We start from the raw sequence: 22,500 nt of genomic DNA, 5'->3' as shown, positions 1-22,500 counted from the left end.
AAAGAAGACAAAGAACTTTGTGGCAAAGCCCTAGTTTTCTAGAAGAGAGGTCAGATGCTTCTTTTAGTTGATTACAATGTTTGTGCATATAATAGAAAGGAGTTTTGTCCATTTTTCTTTGCAGATTATCTCTAAAACATTAATAGTTTGTGGCTGTAGCTTGGCAAATGGGAGGTTCAGTTCCCTCCATAGAATTACTATAAGGTTAATGTTTGGAGACTGTCTAGGCCATTTCATGACTTTAATATGCTTCTTCTTGAGCCACTCCTTCGTTGCTTTGACTGTATGTTCCGTATTATTGTCATGCTGGGAGATCCAAAAATGGCCCACCTTCAGTGTAGTGGTAGAGGGAAGGACTCAGGATTGCACGATACATGTCTCCCTCCGTCCATTCGTTGACGATGTGATGTTGTCCAGTGCCTTGGCCAGACAAACACCCTCAAACCATAATGATACCACTTTCATGCATGATGGTGAGGAGGGTGTTCTTAGGATCATAGACAGCAGTTTTCTTTCTCAAAACACATTGAATTGTGTTAATGCCCAACAGCTTGATTTTGGTTTCATCTGACTAGAGCACCTCCTTATCATCCTAAACCAGTCTGATATTCGTTGGCAAACCTCAGGTGGGACTACAAAGGTTCCTTCTGAAGTAGAGGTACCATGTGTGCACTACAGGATTTTAATCCTCTGTGGCGTTAAAGGGACACTGTGCAGGAAATGGTCAAAAAAGGTACTGCAGCTATAATGATCATTGAAACTGGGCTACCTATTGCCAAATTTGATCTTTACATGAAAGTATACTAAGTAATATACAAATATTTTCTAGTATGGTCCAAGTACAGTCATTTTTGCAGCTAAAAATGGCTATTTTTGGAAATTCAAAATGGCGGCCCATGGAGAAGATCCCCCTTTTCATGTAAGAAAAGTGCAATTTTCCCAGACATGATGAATACTTAGAATTTGATGGTGGTGGTAAGTATTCATGAAAAAGGTAACATTAGTGAATGGGTGGCATGAATTCTGGAAATAAACAACTATAAATCTCACACAGTGTCCCTTTAAGTGCTACCCATAGTTTTACATTACATTACATTATTACATTACATTGCATTTGGCAGACGCTTTATAACCAAAGCGACTTTCAAAAGAGGACATAATCAAGCCAACATCACAAGCAAATACAAAGTGCACAGGAGATATACAGAACAACAAGTGCAGTTGCAAAGAGGGGTTAGTTGTGGTTTTTTTGTTTTTTTGTTTGTTTGTTTGTTTGTTTTGTTTAAATATAAAGAGTAAATAACGAGTACACACACACACACAAACACACTCACAAACTAAACTAAACTAAACTAAACTAAACATCATGTCAGGAGTCTGCCCTGGGGCAAGGCCAGTTCAAGCATTAGTCTAGTAGATTCTCTCGAAAGAGGAATGTCTTAAGTTGTTTCTTGAAAGCTGCAAGAGATGTGCTCAGTCTTGCTGCCTCTGGGAGACTGTTCCACCACTTGGGTACCACAACGGAGAACAATCTTGACTGGGAGTACCTAGAGCGACTGGATGGCAGAGCCAGACGGCTTGTGTTGGATGAGCGCAGTTCTCTTCCAGTAACATAAGGCATTAGTAGGTCCTTCAGATAAGCTGGGGCCGTTCCTGTGATGGTTTTGTAGGCAAGGGTCAAGGCAAGGGTTTTCTCAGTGATTTTGGTCCCAGTAGCTTTGATATCATTGCCTAGTTCATCTCATACAGGTCTAGGGTGCTTTCTGTCTGTTCTCATGATTATCGAATAACTACAAAAGGTCAAATCTTGTATAAAACCCCAGACAGGCTGACGGATGGTCATTTTGTATTCCTTACATTTTGGAGGAAATGCATCAACAGTTGGGTCCTTAATACCCAGTCTGTTTCTTGTGGCTTTGTAGCTCATTTAATCTTTGTTCAGGTCTAAAATCTTGTCCCTGATATCCTTTGACCGCTCTTTGGTCTTTCCCATCCTGGTGAGGTTGTAGTGTGATTGATTCACTCATACTATGGACTGATTCTGCTGATTAAATGTGTCTTTTATGCTTGTTAGTATGTACAGGTTATCTTTAATTCAGATGACAAGTTGATCGGAAGTGCCCATCTGGTCTGTGGGCCCAGAACAATTATCAGTTGGCAGGGATCAAATACTTATTTTGCTCAATGAAATAGAAATACATTAATAAATATTCTCTCAAGTTAATTTCTGGATTTTCTTTTTGATATTCTGTCTCTCCATATCAGAATACATATTATCATCAAATGTATTGACTGATCATGTGTTTGTTAGTAGGCAAACCAACAAAATCAGCAAGGGATCAAATACATATTGGACTCACTGTATATATATATATATATATATATATATATATATATATATATATATATATATATATATATATATATATATATATATATATATATATATATATATATATATATTATACACACATGACTTCAAATAGGGAATGCTGTTTCAAGGTAAAGCATAGCATTTGCTCATTTAGAGGACAACCTTATTATAAGTACAATCTCTTCCTGTTTGTGTGTGTGCGTGTGCGTGTGTGTGCGTGCGCGCTTGTGTTTGCGTGTGCGTGCATGTGTGTGTGCTTCCCCATGTACTTTCCCCTGGTGCATACACAGGCCAGACCTTCAGATGATTATGCTGATTGCCTGAGTTTAGTTTCTATCTGGGTCGGACTTTAGTTGCTCTATTTGCACATTATACAACGCACACATGTAACCACACACACGCACTTTCAGACACGCACACACACACACACGCACACACACACACACACACACACACACACACACACACACACACACACACACACACACACACACACACACACACACACACACACACACACGGAAGCAAAACAAACAATTCCAAATGCATAATTTCCTCTTCAAAAGAAAGCCTGTTTTTTAATGTACTTAATTATTCATACACACATATATGGACGCGCATGTACACACACACACACACACACACACACACACACACGCACACGCACACGCACACGCACACACACACACACACACACACACACACACACACACACACACACACACACACACACACAGGACCAAAGAAGAGAAGAGAGAGTTGTAGATCAGCTCTAATGGAAGTTGTAAGGACATGCTAATGACTACTTTCATTATTCCTGCGTGCGCGTGTGTGTGCGTGCGTGCGTGCGTGCGCGAGCATGTATGCGTGTGTGTGTGTGTGTGTGTGTGTGTGTGTGTGTGTGTGTGTGTGTGTGTGTGTGTGTGTGTGCGCACTGGTTTCCCTAATCTCGTGAGCACTTGAGCATGGATGCACACCAATCTCGTGGGCACTTGTGACCTCATGGGTACCTAAAACCGAGTCCTCATTAGGACAACCTATGGAATGGCTTTACAATGACCTCAAATGAAGCCTGAGTGAGAAATTTCAGAAAGTCCCATGAGGTGGGATTTTGAGAGAAAATGTGTGTGTGTGTGTGGCAGGAGGGGCAAGTTACTGACACCGGTGGCCAAAGGGTGGTACTGCAGTGTGTGTGTGTATCTGTGTCGGTCGATCGCTGATGACATCACATCAACAAGTGTGCATACTGGACGGCTTTACGATTACGACCTGGTGGGGACATTGCCATGGTAAACTTTTGTTAGTGTAATAAGTAAGCCTAGCCTAGCCTACTTTATTACACAGATGGTTGGTTCATGACTTTACAGAAAGCTAGATATTAAATTGATTTTAAATTAATTTAAAATGAAAAGACATTTTATTTATTTCGTTTTGGAGGGGTGGAAAGCAAGCAAGTATGAAGGTGACTGTCAACTGTGGTTCGTAGCCTAGCATGTAGGCTATCATGGATTATGTGTGAGTCTGCCTCGTCACCCAGCAGTCATCCCTCCCGATCGAAGCATTAGCCTACATGCCTTCGCACATCTTATTTAAGCCCAAATACAGCCTTTTACCGGTCACATCCCCCGCACGAAACATCGCCGCCATTTTATCCGACCTGTTCCACACACACATCTTTTCTAAGTGCCCACCATGATACCCCCATGCCAGGCCAGCCCCCACAATACTTTATGTTTTGGCCGCCATTTCGTCTAAAACGTTCCATACACCCCTTGTCTGAGTCCTCAGATGCCCACCTCCCAGACTCTCGCGCGCCAAACGTTCCACGCACACCCCCTGCAAGTGCCCACTTTGACCGTGGTGTCACCGGTACCGGCTACCACCTTGCCCCCTCCCATCTCAACAGTAGACCAGACTGTAGGCGCTGTCGCTGCCGCCATTTCTTTCACAATGTACCGATAATGTGTTTGTTTTTTTACCGCCATTTTATCACATACGTTCGATGCACCTCTTGCCTGGGTACCCACATGCCCCCGTGCCAGCCCACACCTTCCTAAAAGTTTCATACACACCCTGTGTGGGTACCCACTGACTCGGTACAGGCTAGCCCCCTCCCCCTCCCACCCAGCTAGAGCGTAAATTCATGTCAAGTGATAATCCTCCCAGTCAATCACTCCCTCTGGTCGGCTCAAGTTGAAGTTCGTCGAACGTCCTGGATTTGCGTTATATGCAGCAGCATCTTTTACCACTGGAAAGTTAAACGGTAAGTATATTGCTCAGCGTTTAAACATCTGCGAATAACACCATTCAATCTGAGTGCATATTTTGAAATAAACGGATTCATTGCGCATATGCTAAGCACTGTATTTGACGTCCTGGGATCAGTGCATTCGGAAGCCCTTCTCTTTACCATAATACTATCAGTTTTGAATTTGTTAAGGCATTTACATTAATTTCAAAAAAAGGAAAAAAACCGCAACACCGATGCTCCCATTTACTTCATTTTAATGTGTGACGTTTCGGGCCACCCCGGCATCGGTGTTGCGGTTTTTTTCCTTTTTTCATTTTATGACCTTAACGTCTTTTGAACCTGCACCCGAATAAGCATCTGGATGTGCGTGAGATTGGACTTTGATTTACATTAATTTCTCCATTAGGGCAGATGAAACTGTTTGACTATGGACAAATCCCGAGAAGAAAAGACATCGTCCGACGAGGTAACTAATTTCTGGCTGAAATATGAAACTAGCTGATGATAGCTCTACTATGAACAAACATGACTAGCTCCCATGCTAATCACGAATTTTAGCCTTATACATTAATGTCATTGATGGTGCGCGTTTTGTGTTGGTGATTGCATTGTGTAATAGCATAGGGAAGGACTGTCGTCCAATGTCGATATTTGAACATTTTCCAAATGCCGTGTTATATTTGTTGAACTGTACATGTAGAACCTAGAAATCGAGGTTGCATTGGCTGAATGAGTAGAGTCATAGCTGCGGTCTCTGGGGGAGCTAACACCTGTTGGGCTAACTAAGATGCTTTTTTTTAAACAACACATAACACCGTGTCTGTCATGCTTTATATCGGTGCTGGTATTGCTTGCAATCGGTTGAAGTGGATGTTTGACGCGAATGTATCTAGAACTCTAAGCAGAAGTAGGTATTATGTCTGTTCATGCGTTTGGAGCGCCACACTTCTGCACTAGTCGTTATTATATGGCTGGTTAATGAGAGTTGGCGAAGAGCTTGTGTAGATGTCGTTCTATGCTTTCGCTTTGACCATGACATGTACGTTTCTTTAGACTATTTCTGTGTTGGAAATGTGAACATTTCAGTTGCATATGAGCAATTGAGAACGTTTGACCGACGTCTAGCAGGTATGGTTATACTCGCCTCGATTTCTTTTAATCTGTAGGCTAACGGCGTGGTAAACGGTGTTGTGCCTGTATTTGATGACGGACACAGAGCATGTTGACTCGTGTCTACTATTTGGTGAAGTTATTCTCGATAAATGGTTATGAATGTTTATCTCCCATGGGCTACTAAGTATTGTAGACTACAGTTTGAAGGGACTGTAGTCTCATTGGACTAAGTACGGGAATAGATGTATAAGTATTGCTCAGCCTTCAACATGCACACACGAGAACAATTGTCTTATTTTTATTTGGTTATCCAACATTCCTGCATTGTTGTTTTGGTTACTTTTTTGAGGTGGTGAGCTCATAGAGTTTTAATGGTAAGGTCTTGAAATGCACTTTAATGTTCATACTTTTCTGGCTATTAAATGTGATGCATTGTAATGCATACACAAATGAGATGAAGAAAACAGATCCAACAGCAAACTCAAGCGATTAATAATATTGGTGATGGGGCAATAATGTGGTCTTTTCACACCATCATCCACATACATTTTCTTCCAATTTAAACCTAACCTTGTATTTCATCATGAACAGGATAATGAAATGTTGCTCTTTTCAGCAAAACACCTGTTAATTATTGAAACAAATGTTTGCAGACGAAGCAGAGAATGCTGAGATTCAAGAAACGTCTCAAAGGTCTAATAAATCACCATGACATGTGCCAAGCACACTATGAAAACAGGATGTCAAATGCAAAGGTTTGTTTTTATTTCCTGATCTGTAATTAAACCAAAGTTTCTTGATATGCAAGATGTAGGGAAGCTAATGACATGGCAGTTACCAGAGTTGTACAAAGAAGTACTCCTACATATGTAATTACAGTAGTAGTATGAAATTACCTAGTTGAGACCATGTAATATCATACTAATTAGTGTTGTACTTACATCTGTAAGAGTAGTTCAACTTCCACTTCATGGTGGTTACACTAGCCAGTTAAATGTTAATGTCTGGGTTTTGCTGTGTACAGTAAACAATTGTAACTCCTTTTCACAAAGTATTAGACTTGTAGCTAAATCATGTTAATGGCAGCAGTTCTCGGTCCAACTGCACTATTTGTCTTTCCTGAGAGTCATTAGTAATGTCACTAGCTCTGTATTATGTGCACATGTTTTGCAGGACGGTGCTAATGCTTTGAATCATCAGAATATGACAACAACATTGAAGAATTCAGGAGCATCACTCTCTGTAAGTAACATTCCTAATGTACAGTTTTTAGCATACAATGTGCATATTGATAACATGGGGTAACTGATGTGTTCCTGCACAGTCCGCCACCTCCTAGTCCAATAGCTCAGTGCTACGATATTGTGTGAGGCTTCAGGGAGGAGGTTTACTTACATTCCACGCCACACTCTGCTAGTTGGCCTCTGAGCCATTCTGATAGCTCAGTGCTACGATAATGTGTGAGGCTTCAGGGAGGAGGTTTACTTACATTCCACGCCACACTCTGCTAGTTGGCCTCTGAGCCATTCTGATAGCTCAGTGCTACGATAATGTGTGAGGCTTCAGGGAGGAGGTTTACTTCCATTTCATGCCACACTCTGCTAGTTGGCCTCAGTTACTCACACTCCCCTTAAAACCTCACTCCTACACTCCCCGGGTCATCGGCACCAGTGTAATTGAGGTGTTCTTGTGCAGGCTGCCACTCAGGGATCAAACCTGCCACCTCGTAGTTAACGTGCCAGTTTGGGTATAGGAGCCACAGCACGACACCAGAGTTGTACAAAGAAGTACTCCTACATATGTAATTACAGTAGTAGTATGAAACTACATAGTTGAGACCATGTAATATCATACTAATTAGTGTTGTACTTACATCTGTAAGAGTAGTTCAACTTCCACTTCATGGTGGTTACACTAGCCAGTTAAATGTTAATGTCTGGAGTTGGCTGTGTACAGTAAACAATTGTAACTCCTTTTCACAAAGTATTAGACTTGTAGCTAAATCATGTTAATGGGAGCAGTTCTCTGTCCAATTGCACTATTTGCCTTGTTTTTCCTGAGAGTCATTAGTAATGTCAATAGCTCTGTATTATGTGAACATGTTTTGCAGGACGGTGCTAATGCTTTGAATCATCCGAATATGACAACAACATTGAAGAATTCAGGAGCATCACTCTCTGTGAGTAACATTCCTAATGTACAGTTTTTAGCATACAATGTGCATATTGATAACATGGGGTAACTGAGGTGTTCCTGCACAGTCCGCCACCTCCTAGTCCAATAGCTCAGTGCTACGATAATGTGTGAGGCTTCAGGGAGGAGGCTTACTTACATTCCACGCCACACTCTGCTAGTTGGCCTCTGAGCCATTCTGATAGCTCAGTGCTACGATAATGTGTGAGGCTTCTGGGAGGAGGTTTACTTCCATTTCATGCCACACTCTGCTAGTTGGCCTCAGTTACTCACACTCCCGTTAAAACCTCACTCCTACACTCCCCGGGTCATCGGCACCAGTGTAATTGAGGTGTTCCTGTGCAGGCTGCCACTCAGGGATCAAACCTGCCACCTCGTAGTTAACGTGCCAGTTTGGGTATAGGAGGCACAGCACGACACCAGAGTTGTACAAAGAAGTACTCCTACATATGTAATTACGGTAGTAGTATGAAATTACATAGTTGAGACCATGTGATATCATACTAAATAGTGTTGTACTTACATCTGTAAGAGTAGTTCAACTTCCACTTCATGGTGGTTACACTAGCCAGTTAAATGTTAATGTCTGGAGTTGGCTGTGTACAGTAAACAATTGTAACTCCTTTTCACAAAGTATTAGACTTGTAGCTAAATCATGTTAATGGCAGCAGTTCTCTGTCCAATTGCACTATTTGCCTTGTTTTTCCTGAGAGTCATTAGTAATGTCAATAGCTCTGTATTATGTGAACATGTTTTGCAGGACGGTGCTAATGCTTTGAATCATCCGAATATGACAACAACATTGAAGAATTCAGGAGCATCACTCTCTGTGAGTAACATTCCTAATGTACAGTTTTTAGCATACAATGTGCATATTGATAACATGGGGTAACTGATGTGTTCCTGCACAGTCCCCCACCTCCTAGTCCAATAGCTCAGTGCTACGATAATGTGTGAGGCTTCAGGGAGGAGGTTTACTTACATTCCACGCCACACTCTGCTAGTTGGCCTCTGGGCCATTCTGATAGCTCAGTGCTACAATAATGTGTGAGGCTTCTGGGAGGAGGTTTACTTCCATTTCATGCCACACTCTGCTACTTGGCCTCAGTTACTCACACTCCCCTTAAAACCTCACTCCTACACTCCCTGGGTCATCGGCACCAGTGTAATTGAGGTGTTCCTGTGCAGGCTGCCACTCAGGGATCAAACCTGCCACCTCGTAGTTAACGTGCCAGTTTGGGTATAGGAGGCACAGCACGACACCAGGGTTGTACAAAGAAGTACTCCTACATATGTAATTACAGTAGTAGTATGAAACTACATAGTTGAGACCATGTAATATCATACTAATTAGTGTTGTACTTGCATCTGTAAGAGTAGTTCAACTTCCACTTCATGGTGGTTACACTAGCCAGCTAAATGCTAATGTCTGGGTATGGCTGTGCACAGTAAAAAAAATATAAATCCTTTTCACAAAGTATTAGACTTGTAGCTAAATCATGTTAATGGGAGCAGTTCTCTGTCCAATTGCACTATTTGCCTTGTCTTTCCTGAGAGTCATTAGTAATGTCACTAGCTCTGTATTATGTGCACATGTTTTGCAGGACGGTGCTAATGCTTTGAATCATCCTAAAATGACAACAACATTGAAGAATTCAGGAGCATCACTCTCTGTAAGTAACATTCTTCATGTACAGTTTTTAGCATACAATGTGCATATTGATAACATGGGGTAACTGAGGTGTTCCTGCACAGTCCGCCACCTCCTAGTCCAATAGCTCAGTGCTACGATAATGTGTGAGGCTTCAGGGATGAGGTTTACTTACATTCCACGCCACACTCTGCTAGTTGGCCTCTGAGCCATTCTGATAGCTCAGTGCTAGGATAATGTGTGAGGCTTCAGGGAGGAGGTTTACTTACATTCCACGCCACACTCTGCTAGTTGGCCTCTGAGCCATTCTGATTTCTCAGTGCTACGATAATGTGTGAGGCTTCAGGGAGGAGGTTTACTTCCATTTCATGCTACACTCTGCTAGTTGGCCTCTGAGCCATTCTGATAGCTCAGTGCTACTGATACTGTATGAGGCTTTGGGAGGGAGGCTTACTAACGTTCCACACCACACTCTGCTAGGTGGCCTCCATTTCAATAGCAATAATATACTGTGCAGCAATAATACTACTATAATAATAGTACACCACCGTTAAAAGCACAGTAACATTTTTAACAATATTTCAATAAACATAAAAGTTACATGTATTTCAAATATGCGCATAGGGTATCTTTTTAATAAAACATCCATGTAGCTTACCACAGAAAAGCAAGTTTGATTATAACAAAAATCAGCATTGTCCATAGTTGTGCGTTAAGGGTCATTGTCAAGAAAACAATGATCAACAGTGAAGGACACTGAGTAATGCTAACATATTCGTAGAGCAATACTGCTATGTATTCATGATTTCCAGAACATTTTTCAGTCAAGGTGGGTGATTGGTTAGCTCAGGGATGTGAAACATAAGGCCCAGGGGGCAGATCCAGCACTCCCTAGGGATCAATAAAGTTATCCTATTCTCCAAGGGCCATACTTTGAGCACTATTTCTCCCTGCACTTTAGGCCTATATTGAAGGCAGCCACCTTTAAAATAGGTCTCTAGGTCCTCTGAATATAACTACATAAAATCTAATTTCTAAGATTCCTTTACTGAATATATCACATTTCATGTTAAGATGCATAACATTAAAATTATATGGGGGCAGTTAAAAATGACTGCATCAAAAGATATATAATTGACTGCATGTGGCCCTTGAACTGAAATGGGTTTGGCACCCCTGGTTTAGCTGGTATCGGAGACATATGACTATCATGCTTGGAGTGGTCATGTTGAGCAGTTTCATAGGAATGTGATCGGATAATGCCATTTGTTGCAAAGTAACTTTTCTTATATTTGCAACACCTGTTTTGCAGGGGACCTAGTCAAGGAGGGAGATGTTTGTTGTCAAGGTGGCCATCTTAGTTATTAAGTAATGAGGGAAACCTTGATTTGACATACAACACCACAAAACACAATTTGCATTAACCATAAAGCTTAAGGTTGGTTGATAATTCTGTTAGTGATGGTCTCTGATGGCTACCTCACTCACTACATGGAAATTGGATTCTATCCCTCCTACAATTTGGTGTGGCGTTGCTGTGGGGCCTTGATCAATCCAGAACATGCCATAAACATACATTTGTTCTTCTACATACATTTTCAGGAATCAACAGAAGGAAGCATGTCTTCAGTTACTCCCTCAACACCATGCCAGTCTCCTACCCTGGTAAGATTAAGACAACAGCGCTCACTATTTTCAACACAATCGCACTTGCTGTTATTTTTCTACATGTTGCATATTATGTTATTGCCACTAACTGAAAAGCCAGAATGTTTTACAACATCAAAGTCTAGAAATGAATGTACCATAATAAACCAATATTCTGTTATAAAACATCAGCTAAGAAACAAAAATGTGTATCTCTTTGCAGAAAGGAGCTGATGACTTAGAATCTCCTCAAACAACACCATCGATGAATTCAAGACCATCATTTGTAAGTATCCTTCCTAATGTTCTGTTTAAACAGCAATTGTGTGTGTGATGCCATGTGGCCTTGATGTGGACAAGGCCTGTAGCCATTGCATAGGCTGTTTTGCTAGGTATTGGGTGGCTTAAGCATACATTGTTTGGTGCCTCACCACATCACCCTACCCCTCTCAATACAATAATTTGTACAATTAATGTGGTTCACAACATGCCAGTGGTATGTTGTTGTTTTGCCTGCAGAAGTGTGTGCCTATACCAGGTTACACTATTTTTTTCTTTTTTAATAGAGTGATATAGCGTTGCGAATTGATACATTGCAAGACCCACACCCTGTCTACCGTACTCCTGTATTTTGCCTGAACTCGGGATATAGGATGTCAAACATTCCTTTGATTTCTGTTTTTCTTTGTGTAACGTTCCAGGAATCAACAGATGAAAACATGTCTTCATTTACTCCCACAACGCCATGGCAGTCTCCTATCCTGGTAAGATAATGAAAACAATTCTCACTATTCACACTATCACAATTATCAAACAAGTTAAAAGGTATTTTAGTGTATTTTGCATTATATTATGATGTTACTACCACCAACTGAAAAGAAGGAAACTCTCCCCCTCAAGGCCCACATCTGGAAATGTGTGCTTTAAAGGTACACTGTGTACGATTTTTATTTCCAGAATTCATGCTACCCATTCACTAATGTTACCTTTTTCATGAATACTTACCACCACCATCCAATTCTAAGTATTCATTATGACTGGGGACAATTGCACTTTTCATACATGAAAAGGGGGATCTTCTCCATGGTCTGCCATTTTGAATTTCCAGTAACGGACATTTTTAGCTGGGAAAATGATTTGAACCATACTGGAAAGTATTAGTTTATTACTTATTGAACTTTCACAAAAAGATCAAATTTGCCAACGGACAACCCAGTTTCAATGAGCAGCATAGTTGCAGTACATTTTTTGACCATTTCCTGCACAGTGTACCTTTAATAAGGTTATTATGTTGTATATGTATATCTTGCTTCTTACAGACAAAGACAAATCTCAATAACCTGTCATGCCTGGGTGTCTTTTTTTGTATTTAGTACAGTGACCAGGACTCTGCAGAAGAGTCCACACCTGACTCTGAGGAGGAATACGTACCTGACTCTGTAGATGAAGACACGTCCGATAAAGACATGGAGGATGAAGAAGTGCTCACAACACCTTACAAGAGGAAACAGGAAAGACCATTTCCACTTAAAAGGCACGGGAAAAAGCCGATGACTGAAGCGAAGCGAGTTAAGGATCAGCACCACCCACCAGAGGATTGTACCACTGAAGACCCTAGCAGCGACTCTCTTTCTGTAATGATATTGTCAAAGAAGCCTGATGGAAGAAGGTCTTACAGCAAACATTTCTGCCTGTTCTGTGGAAAGGGATATTCCAAAATGGCCCGCCATTTGGAACAGATGCACCAGAAGGAACAAGAAGTAGCAAGGGCTCTTGCATTCCCAAAGAAGTCCAAGATGAGACGAATCCAGCTGGACTTGCTAAGAAAGAGAGGCAATCGTGCCCACAATATAGAAGTGTTGTCAGCTGGTAAAGGTACCCTGGTGCCTTGTAAAAAGTCGAATGATGTTGTCAATCCAAAGGAATTCATGCATTGCCTGAATTGTCAAGGCCTCTTTAAAAGAAAGTTTCTTTGGAAACATATGCAGAGATGTAACTTGGCTCGCAGATGTGGTACTCCCGCTCCAGGGAAAAACAGAGTTCAGGCACTTTGTGCTTTTGCTCAACCTGTGCCAGAGGGAGTCAACCAAATGCTGTGGAAAGTAATCAGCGTCATGACCCAAGACGACATTACAGACACCATAAAGCGGGATCCCTCAATTATCAAGATGGGTGAACATCTGTACAACAAAGTGGGTTCAGATCCAAGTAAGCATCAGTACATCAGGCAGAAACTGCGTGAAGTGGGCAGACTTCTACTCTACAGTAAGGAGGTGGGTCATCTGAAAACCATGTCTGATTTCGTCATACCTGCCAATTTTCCACATGTTGTCAGTGCAGTACGACATGTGTCAGGATTCAGTGCTGAAAAGAACAACTTCCGCATTCCATCACTGGCCTTAAAGTTAGGCCACAGTTTGAAAAAAATTGCAGACATAATCGAGTGTGAAGCTATGATCTCAGGAGAAAAAGAAACTGTCCAGAATGCCCGGAACTTCAAACAAATCTATGACACTAAGTGGAATGAATGCATCTCTTCTTCGGCTCTTCGAACACTAACCGATGCCAAATATAATGCACCACAGCTCCTCCCCTTCACAGATGACGTCCGGAAGCTGCATCTGTACCTTGACGACAAGCAAAAAGAGAATGTCCGCAAGCTGTCAGCTGTAGTCAGCCAGAAGAACTGGGCCAGTCTAGCTAAAGGGACTTTGGCCCAGATCATCTTGTTTAACCGTCGGCGGGAAGGGGAAGTTTCCAAAATGCCACTAACAGCATTTACATCGCGAGACGCATCCTCTATGCACCCTGATGTTGAAGAAGCACTAAATGAAGTGGAGAAGAAACTCTGTGGTCACTTTCAACGAGTAGAGATAAGGGGCAAGTGTGGCAGGAAAGTCGCGATTCTTCTTACTCCACCCATGGTTCAGTCGATGGAACTCCTTGTTGAAACGCGCAACAGCTGTTTTCCTGATGAGAACCAATACATGTTTGGACGACCAGGAACACAGTCCTATTTCAAAGGATCCGACTGTATTCGGATTTTTGTGCAAAATTGTGGGGCAAAGCATCCGGAGAGGCTGTCCTCCACCAAGTTACGAAAGCACATTGCAACCATGTCCAAGGTGTTAAACTTGACGGACACTGATATGGATCTTTTGGTTGAGTTTCTGGGTCATGATATCCGCGTGCACAAGAAGTTCTACCGTCTTCCTGAAGGCACTTTGCAACTGGCCAAAATAACGAAGATTCTTACAGCGCTGGAAACTGGTCGGTTGGCAGAGTTCAAGGGCAGAAATCTTGATGAAATCAATATCGACCCCAATGGTATGTAATATATTAATAAAACTACTCAGATAATATCAGGAGTTAAATTTCCACCTCCCCTTGTTCATGATTTCTCTGTTGTTTTTCCTGTTTTTTTTTTCCAGAGACACTTGATGTTACGACAGGGTTTGCTGATGAGGACTGCTCAGACACGGACCCTACCCCATCACAGCCAGGTGCCAATAACACCAACAAAGATTCACCATCTACATCAGCCAGAGATGAAACGCCACGTATGTCATAAGTATAAAAATTTATCTTGATAAGCTAATCTTGACAAGCACTGTGATGCGTAGAAAGGTCAACCCAGTAAAGGAGAAAGGTGATGGGAAGAAGGGAGGATATTAATTGTGATTAAGAGCCAATAAAGAGATGGCAAGGTATGGATGAAAGGAGACGGGTGAATCATATTTTCTCTTTAGTAGGATGACAGAAAATGTAAACAATGATTTGCTCAGTTTGTTATCAGCAAGTTGGAGGTGATGTAATGCATCATTATAATACGAAAAGGTCTGAACATGATGAGGTTAGAAACCTAAACTTCTGAAGTCTAATGCATAACAAATCACACCTGTCATTTCATGTTTGAGTAAAAGAAAGACTTTCTCCAATGCCACACTATTTGTTGATAACACGCTTTAACTATATATTGTGCAATGATTATGAAACATTAGGTTGATTCAGTCACAGTCCACAGTATCTATCAATTTCATGACTGGTGGCATGAAAGAGAACAGAGGGCTGCAATTGGACCCTGAGCCATAGAATGTAATTTTAACAGATTGTATGTCTGTATTTATCCTGCAGAGACTGGACCAAGTACAGCAGCCAAGAGGAGGTGGACACAGGAGGAGGTTGCAGCTGTTGAGGCCAAGCTCATGAATCTCATAAAGGCAGGAAGAACACCCGGTAAAAGGCAGTGTATCGATTGCATTCAAGCTGCACCAAAAGCGCTACAAAACAGAGACTGGACTACCATCAAATACTACATCAAAAATCGAATCGCCTCATACCAAAGAGTGGCAAGTAAGAGGGTCACATAAAATGTCCCAGACTGGAGCATTGGTATCTTGCAGTAGATAAACAGCTAGGTTGTTGGTGTTCATGTCCTCTTGGCTGCTGTATTTGGTTCATTTCTGCAGGATAAGTGTTGGTGTTAATGTTGTCTTGGCCACATTCTCTTGGTTTTCTTTTATGTAGTATGATAGGCTCAGATGTTTTTTTCCCTGGTGTGATTCAGAAGTTTATAACCTTGAGTAAAACTTATGGAAAGTCTGGTTAATTATATCCCCGAAACGCGGCGCGTCAGGGATGTAATGGTTTTACGTGCACCGCCATGTCCGCCGCGTTAGGTCTTTCGTGTTAACGCGATAACTTTTGAACGTATGGTTGGATTTGTCCCAGATTTGGTTTGTGAATGCTCTAGGGTAGGTTCATGAACTGATTCTAGTTTGGAGGTCAACACTTTCAAAATGGCGGAATTTTTATTTGGCCCATAACTTCTGACTGGGTGGATTGATTTGCGCTGTAATTCCTTATTTTAATGGTTCACCATTTCAGTGAATCTACCATATTAGGTACAGTGTATTAACCAGTGTAACAATATTAAATACCATGCAATACTAGTGTAACAATATGCAATGTCATGTAATACCACTTACACACAAATACATGATGTAAGTACAAAATTGGTACATTGTGTTACACTGGTATTACATGGGGATTAAATATGTTGCACTGGTTATTACACTGTACCTAATGTGGTATATCCTCTGTAATAGTGAATCATTAAAACAGTGTTACCATTTGCCCCATTTTTTGCTTCATTTTCACAATAATCTATTGGTTTTAAGCCTATGCACGTCATTGATCTATGTATAGATATTAAATATATTTCTTTTATATTTCGTATTTATCAATATCATATACGTTTTTAAAAAGGTGGACGGGAGTGGTAGGAATGATGGGGGACTGGAAGTGTCGCGTTTCGGGGATATACCTTAAGCAGTCGAAAGAGACTGCACAGGCTCAGTTTGAAAGTGGTTGATATGTTTAGTGCCTGATTCTTCATTTATTTCACATATGCTTTGGGCCGCAGACCTTTGGCGCAGCTTGGTGTGCAAGAGTTGTGGTGTGCAGGTTTGTGATGTGTTTAGTTGATACAAGGTTACATTCTGTCTGTAATATAAGCCTTTGTTTATATAGGTCTGGGGTCTGAGCAAGTGACCTATCCACATGTAGGATATCCTCTGTTAGTTTCTTATGTGCTACTTCCCCCCTTTTCTTGTGGGCACAATTAGGAGATAATCTGTCCCCTTAAAGTGATACTGCCCCATTTTTGGAAATGAGCTCATATTACACATCTCCTTGAGTTATATGATTGAGTTTTACTTTTCTCCTGTACTTTCAACCGTTCTCTGAGTACGGCAGTGCACATTTTATCTCCAAGCTAGCAGTTAACATTGACTCCTATCAGACCAGTTAGCTGCCAGCTGGTCTCATAGGACTGAATGTTAACTGCTAGCATGGAGGTAAAATTTGCACGGCCATACTCAGAGAACGGTTGAAAGTACAGGAGAAAAGTAAAACTCAATCATATAACTCAAGGAGATGTGTAATATGAGCTCATTTCCAAAAATGGGGCAGTATCACTTTAAGGGGACAGATTATAGGGGACAGATTAAGGAGGCCCCCGTGTCTCACCTTGCAAAGCTTAGGGGCCACCACTCACACGTACACACACAGTCTCTACCGCAAATGACTCCTCTCACTCTCTCTCTCTCTCTCTCTCTCCTCTCATCTGTCTCTGTCGCTTATTCTTTGCTAATCTTACATGTTACAAACAGTTATTCTTATGCACTTTTATCTGCACACTTGCACCACTTGATGTGTAATTTATTGAAATGTATTCTTTTGTATATTTCATTATTAGAGTGAAACATCCGGATTTTCAACTGTCTATCATGTAGACTGACATTCTTTCTTATAAATATGTTCCAGAAGTGTAGTCGTATTGCATCAATGGCCAGATGTTTCATAGTTTTGGCAATAAAAACAAAAACAGTTGTGGACTTAATCATGAGTACATTATTTATTTCAAGTCCCCAGACGGTCCACACACATGGCGAACTTTGATGACATCACAAGTCCCCAGATGGTCCACCTTTGAAGTCCTCATGAGTATTGAAAAAGTCAGGTACCCTTTATTTAAGTGTTAGAGGAAATATCAACAGATGGGCTCTATAACAGTATTTTTTAGAAACCAAAACCAGAGAAACCGTAACTCTAACACCTTCAGAAAGGTTGGTCCCCATTGGGCACCTCCTGGTCAATAGTCCCCACGAGGTAAGGGAAACCAGTATGTGTGTGTGTGTGTGTGTGTGTGTGTGTGTGTGTGTGTGTGTGTGTGTGTGTGTGTGTGTGTGTGTGTGTGTGTGTGTGTGTGTGTGTGTGTGTGTGTGTGTGTGTGTGTGTGTGTGTGCGTGTGTGTGTGCGCGTGCGTGTGTGCATGCACGTGTGTGTGTGCTTGCATATGTGATTAAAATTGCGTGTGTGTGTGTGTGTTTGTGTTGTGTTGTATATAAAGCAGGCAGGTCTTTTGGGAAAATGGAGCTATATATGTATAATTTGCTCCGAAAGAAAGAAAGAGTTTATTTTTTATTATTGGTATTAGTATGGCAATAATAATCTGTCTTTGTGCATATGCCATATATGCGTGTTCTCATTATTATTTCATCAACAGTTGATTATGAGTAGACACAGAATCAGAAGGACTAGCACATTTCAAAACAGTATGCCATCAACCAAGGAGCTTATTTTGTGATCGGACTTAATATTGTTTGTATAATTGTTTATGCATGATCCGTCGTTGTTGAGGGTGCACACAAGTCCCTTTTTGCAACTGCCAGACAAGTGTCAGACAGTTTGAAACAAGGCAGGTGTGCACACTGTCAAATGAGCTCCAAAAAATACAAATTTAATTTCAACAAGCAACTTTTCGATCACACTGGATTTTCATCTGCCCTATCCTGGATTTTACCCTAACCTGGTCATCAAAACACAGTTCTGGGGTGAGTTTCTCAAAAGAGAAGTTGTTAGCCTGTTAGCAACTTCGGTAGTTGCCAATGGGAAAATGCATTGAAAACAGCAAAGTAGCTAATGTAGTTAGCAACTTTGGTTTTGAGAAATTCACCCCTGTTTTATTCATGGTCTCTCTTACTGAACTTCATCTTGCACACACACATGGGTGCCGCTAGCGGGGAAAGGTGTTACAGAATCTAAGGGCCCAAGCACTGACAGGGGCACTTAAGGGGGCCCAAAATTCAAATCTTTCGAGGGGCCCAATGTTTCTGGTGGCGCCCCTGAGACATGTACATGCATGCACATGAGCACACACACACAAACTCATACACACGCATACACACGTACACACACACACACACACACACACACACACACACACACACACACACACACACACACACACACACACACACACACACACACACACACACACACACACACACACACACACACACACACACACAGCCTCTGTGGATTAATCTCCAGGCGGCGCTCAGGGGAGCCATCGATCCATCATCCACACAGGAAGCGTCTCACTCCCCTCCGCGCAGCAGATAAATAACTCTCGCTGTGAGTCGAGGGGTGTTTGTTTGTGTGTATAAGTTCAAAGGTTTGTGTGTGTGTGTGTGTGTGTGTGTGTGTGTGTGTGTGTGTGTGTGTGTGTGTGTGTGTGCATGCTTGCGCACGTGTGTGTGTGTGTGTGTGCATATATGTGTGTGTGTGCATATGCGTATGTGTGTGTGTGGCAGTTTGTTTCACTCACTGTAGCATCAGTTGATCTTTAGTGCGAGCTGGCTTGCAGGACAGTTGACTGAGTGGGAGAGTTGGAGGGAAACGATAGCACTGATGCATCACTCACACCTGTGCTCATAAACACACACACACACACACACACACACACACACACACACACACACACACACACACACACACACACACACACACACACACACACACACACACACACACACACACACACACACACACACACACACACACACACACACACACACACACAGTCATCAGTTGATCTCGGCTCATACACTGATTAATGACCCACCTTTAGATAGAGCGAACACACACACACACACACACACACACACACACGTACACACACACACACACACACACACGTACACAAACACACACACACACACACACACACACACACACACACACACACACACACACACACACACACACACACACACACACACACACACACACACACACACACACACACACAGCACTCGTCTTCTGAGCCTCTATACGTTTGCATCTGAATGCAGATGATGGCTCTTCCTTCCTGCCACATTCTAGCCTTCGCTCTATCCTTTTCATCTGTCTCACAGCTCCCTCCTCTCTCTCTCTCTCTCTCTCTCTCTCTCTCTCTCTCTCTCTCTCTCTCTCTCTCTCTCTCTCTCTCTCTCTCTCTCTCTCTCTCTCTCTCTCTCTCTCTCTCTCTCTCTCTCTCTCTCTCTCTCTCTCTCTCTCTATATATATATATATATCTCTTGTCTTCTTTCTTCCGTAGTGATGGATCTGTGTGCCACCCACTATTTCCACATCTCCTCAGTGAAAGTGCACTCTCTCCATCATAAGCAGGGAAATAACACACAGAGGGAAAGACACACACCAACATTTCAGAGGACCCCATCTGTCACAAAGCCTGCGTGTACGCACGCACGCACGCACGCACGCACGCACGCACGCACGCACGTGCGCACGCGCGCACACACATACACACACACACGCACATGTGTACACACACACACACACACACACACACACACACACACACACACACACACACACACACACACACACACACACACACACACACACACACACACACACACACGCACACACACATACACACACATACACACACGCACACATGTTTATTAATGGATTGAGACTATGCAGAAAAGTTTTTTTCTTTTTTCGTGGTTTTGAATTTTTCCTACACACAAAATGCTACTGTTTCCAGCCCGGTGTCTTGACTGTCTTTCTTTGTGTGTTTGTGTGTGTGTGTGTGTATTTGTATTTGTGTGCATGCTTGCGTGTGTGCATGCGCCTGAGTGTGCGGTGCGTGTGGGTGTGTGTGCATGCTTGCATGTGTGTGTATGTATGTGTGTGTGTGTGTGTGTGCATGTGTTTAGGGTTCCATGCTCTATCCAACGGGGGTTACGGTCTTCCTGAAGATGGCCTCCATGACCCTGATGCTACTCTCCCTCTTGGCCGTCACCATGGAGACCCCTCCCCCCTCTCCTCTCCGGGACGACCACCTAACTCCAGGTAGCACTGAAAGAAGTTCACTTCATGAAGTAATATGGGTAAGGCCTTCACACATCGGTTCCGACAGCACTGCGGAGCACTTTCGCTTCCGACACAAGTCCGACCCACGCTCACAATTTCACCACAGCAGAGCATGGATAGTCAATGGGTGGCTCCGACAGAATAGAACTCGTCCCAGTTTCGCCAGCCGATGTCCGTGGACATCAGCGCCGGTGTGTGGGGTTGTATTGACAGCAATGGAATTTAACTTTGGCAGAGCAGTGCTCCGCACTTTTGTCGGAACTGATGTGTGGAGGCCTTTACAGTACATAACAGAATGTATTCTTTACCACATGTATCCCAAGGCCATATATTAGTTTCTTTATTCAGTCACATTCGTAACATCAATCCCCTTTTCACTAAGTGTTTTTATATCGTGTGATCGTATCGGACTCAACACCATACATTGTAAATTTATGGAAATTAGAAAAACAAATTCATCCAGGCAGAATGATTGATGGTTTTTTTATGGGGACCTTCATTCCCTTTCACATTGCATCGTCACCAACATTTGAACATTACCATTCATGTTTTTCTGATTCCATTGAATGTTTGGCCATTTCATTTACTGTAAATGTTCAATTGTTTCAATATTTTTTGACTGCTTTCTTTTTCAAAGTAGGCAAATCTGTTTTTGACTTCTATACGTTGCAGAAGTAGTACTGTAGATCATACACCGTGCTCTTCCGTGTGGTGGGTCTCCAGGTGAATAACTTGGAAGGTGAAAAAGTGGATCGCACTCGGGTTCTTCTTTTCTTCTTTTTTATTTTTTATTTACATAGCAGCAGAAGTCTAGACAAACGTTTCGGCTGTTGCCTTCGTCTGTGTCTCGAGACACTGACGAAGGCAACAGCCGAAACGTTTGTCTACACTTCTGCTGCTATGTAAATGAAAAATAAAAAAGAAAAAAAGATGACTTCTATACGTTACAATGTCTTAGTGAACCTAGCCACTGCAACCTCCATCAAAATTAATTTCTTCATTAATTAGAAGCAGATTTTTCCCATCAAAGTTAAAATAATTTGAAGAAATTAAGGTGTGCCAGTAGATTTGGTCCTGGTTGATGATGAATTACCATAATCACAGTTAATTCAAAACTGCTTCAAAACTTAAAAAGTAATGTTCAATTTGCATATGGTTCATCTGGAGGTAGTCCATACATCCCCATCATGAACTAACCCCTAAATAACCCTCATTACGTTTTCAACAGCCTTCCAACAATTCCCTTTTCCTGCCTGTGTACTGTCAACATCCTCTGGATGGAACTTGGAGTTCATGGGAAACTTTCTGGCACAATCCTGAACCTTCTAGATTCTGTATTGAACACTCTATTGGAACCTTCCAGATTCTCTTTTGAGAATGTTAATTTGTCAACAGCAACCTAGCAACAGTACAAGTGTTAGCAGGCTAAAAATCCACTGGGCTAACCAAGAGTGTGGAGTCACCCGGAAATGAACTATACAAGAAAAAGCTATTGTTTTTTTTTTTTTTAATATTGGACATTTCTGAGAACACTTTGTTTTT

The 22,500-nt window shown here is 41.9% G+C and overlaps 2 protein-coding genes across 5 annotated transcripts in view; both read left to right on the top strand.

The window, feature by feature from the left end:
• The window catches only part of LOC134461054 (partitioning defective 3 homolog B-like), a 368,046-nt gene that overhangs the window by 242,312 nt on the left and 103,234 nt on the right, over window positions 1-22,500 (top strand). For both annotated transcript variants that reach the window (XM_063213793.1, XM_063213792.1), the window contains exon 14: window positions 20,802-20,937. In XM_063213793.1, the coding sequence (XP_063069863.1) occupies window positions 20,802-20,937 (136 nt within the window). The remainder of the gene's footprint in view (window positions 1-20,801; window positions 20,938-22,500) is intronic.
• On the top strand, window positions 8,696-16,893 carry LOC134461055 (uncharacterized). 3 transcript variants are annotated; one of them, XM_063213795.1, is made up of 8 exons: window positions 8,696-8,760; window positions 9,536-9,604; window positions 11,185-11,247; window positions 11,453-11,515; window positions 11,931-11,993; window positions 12,603-14,556; window positions 14,661-14,789; window positions 15,364-16,893. In XM_063213795.1, exons 1-8 carry the CDS (start codon window positions 8,722-8,724, stop codon window positions 15,597-15,599), a joined length of 2,616 nt encoding a protein of 871 aa, XP_063069865.1. In that variant the 5' UTR covers window positions 8,696-8,721; the 3' UTR covers window positions 15,600-16,893. The 3 variants fall into 3 exon arrangements, with proteins under 3 accessions (XP_063069865.1, XP_063069866.1, XP_063069864.1); XM_063213796.1 differs by lacking the exon at window positions 9,536-9,604 and having other exon boundaries at window positions 8,712-8,760; XM_063213794.1 differs by lacking the exons at window positions 8,696-8,760; window positions 9,536-9,604 and having other exon boundaries at window positions 11,066-11,247.

The sequence above is a fragment of the Engraulis encrasicolus genome, chromosome 13 (genome assembly GCF_034702125.1).
Source record: "Engraulis encrasicolus isolate BLACKSEA-1 chromosome 13, IST_EnEncr_1.0, whole genome shotgun sequence".
In the NCBI taxonomy this organism is placed as follows: Eukaryota; Metazoa; Chordata; class Actinopteri; order Clupeiformes; family Engraulidae; genus Engraulis; species Engraulis encrasicolus.
The sequence above is the reverse complement of the archived record's forward strand: the minus strand, read 5'-3'. Positions and strand labels throughout refer to the sequence as shown.

Coding starts and splice junctions, on each gene's coding strand:
- LOC134461055 (XM_063213794.1), top strand. CDS start 11,074: ATGGAAATTGGATTCTATCCCTCCTACAATTTGGTGTGGCGTTGCTGT. Junction 11,994..12,602: donor CATGGCAGTCTCCTATCCTG/GTAAGATAATGA, acceptor TTTTGTATTTAG/TACAGTGACCAGGACTCTGC. Junction 14,790..15,363: donor AGCCAGAGATGAAACGCCAC/GTATGTCATAAG, acceptor TTTATCCTGCAG/AGACTGGACCAAGTACAGCA.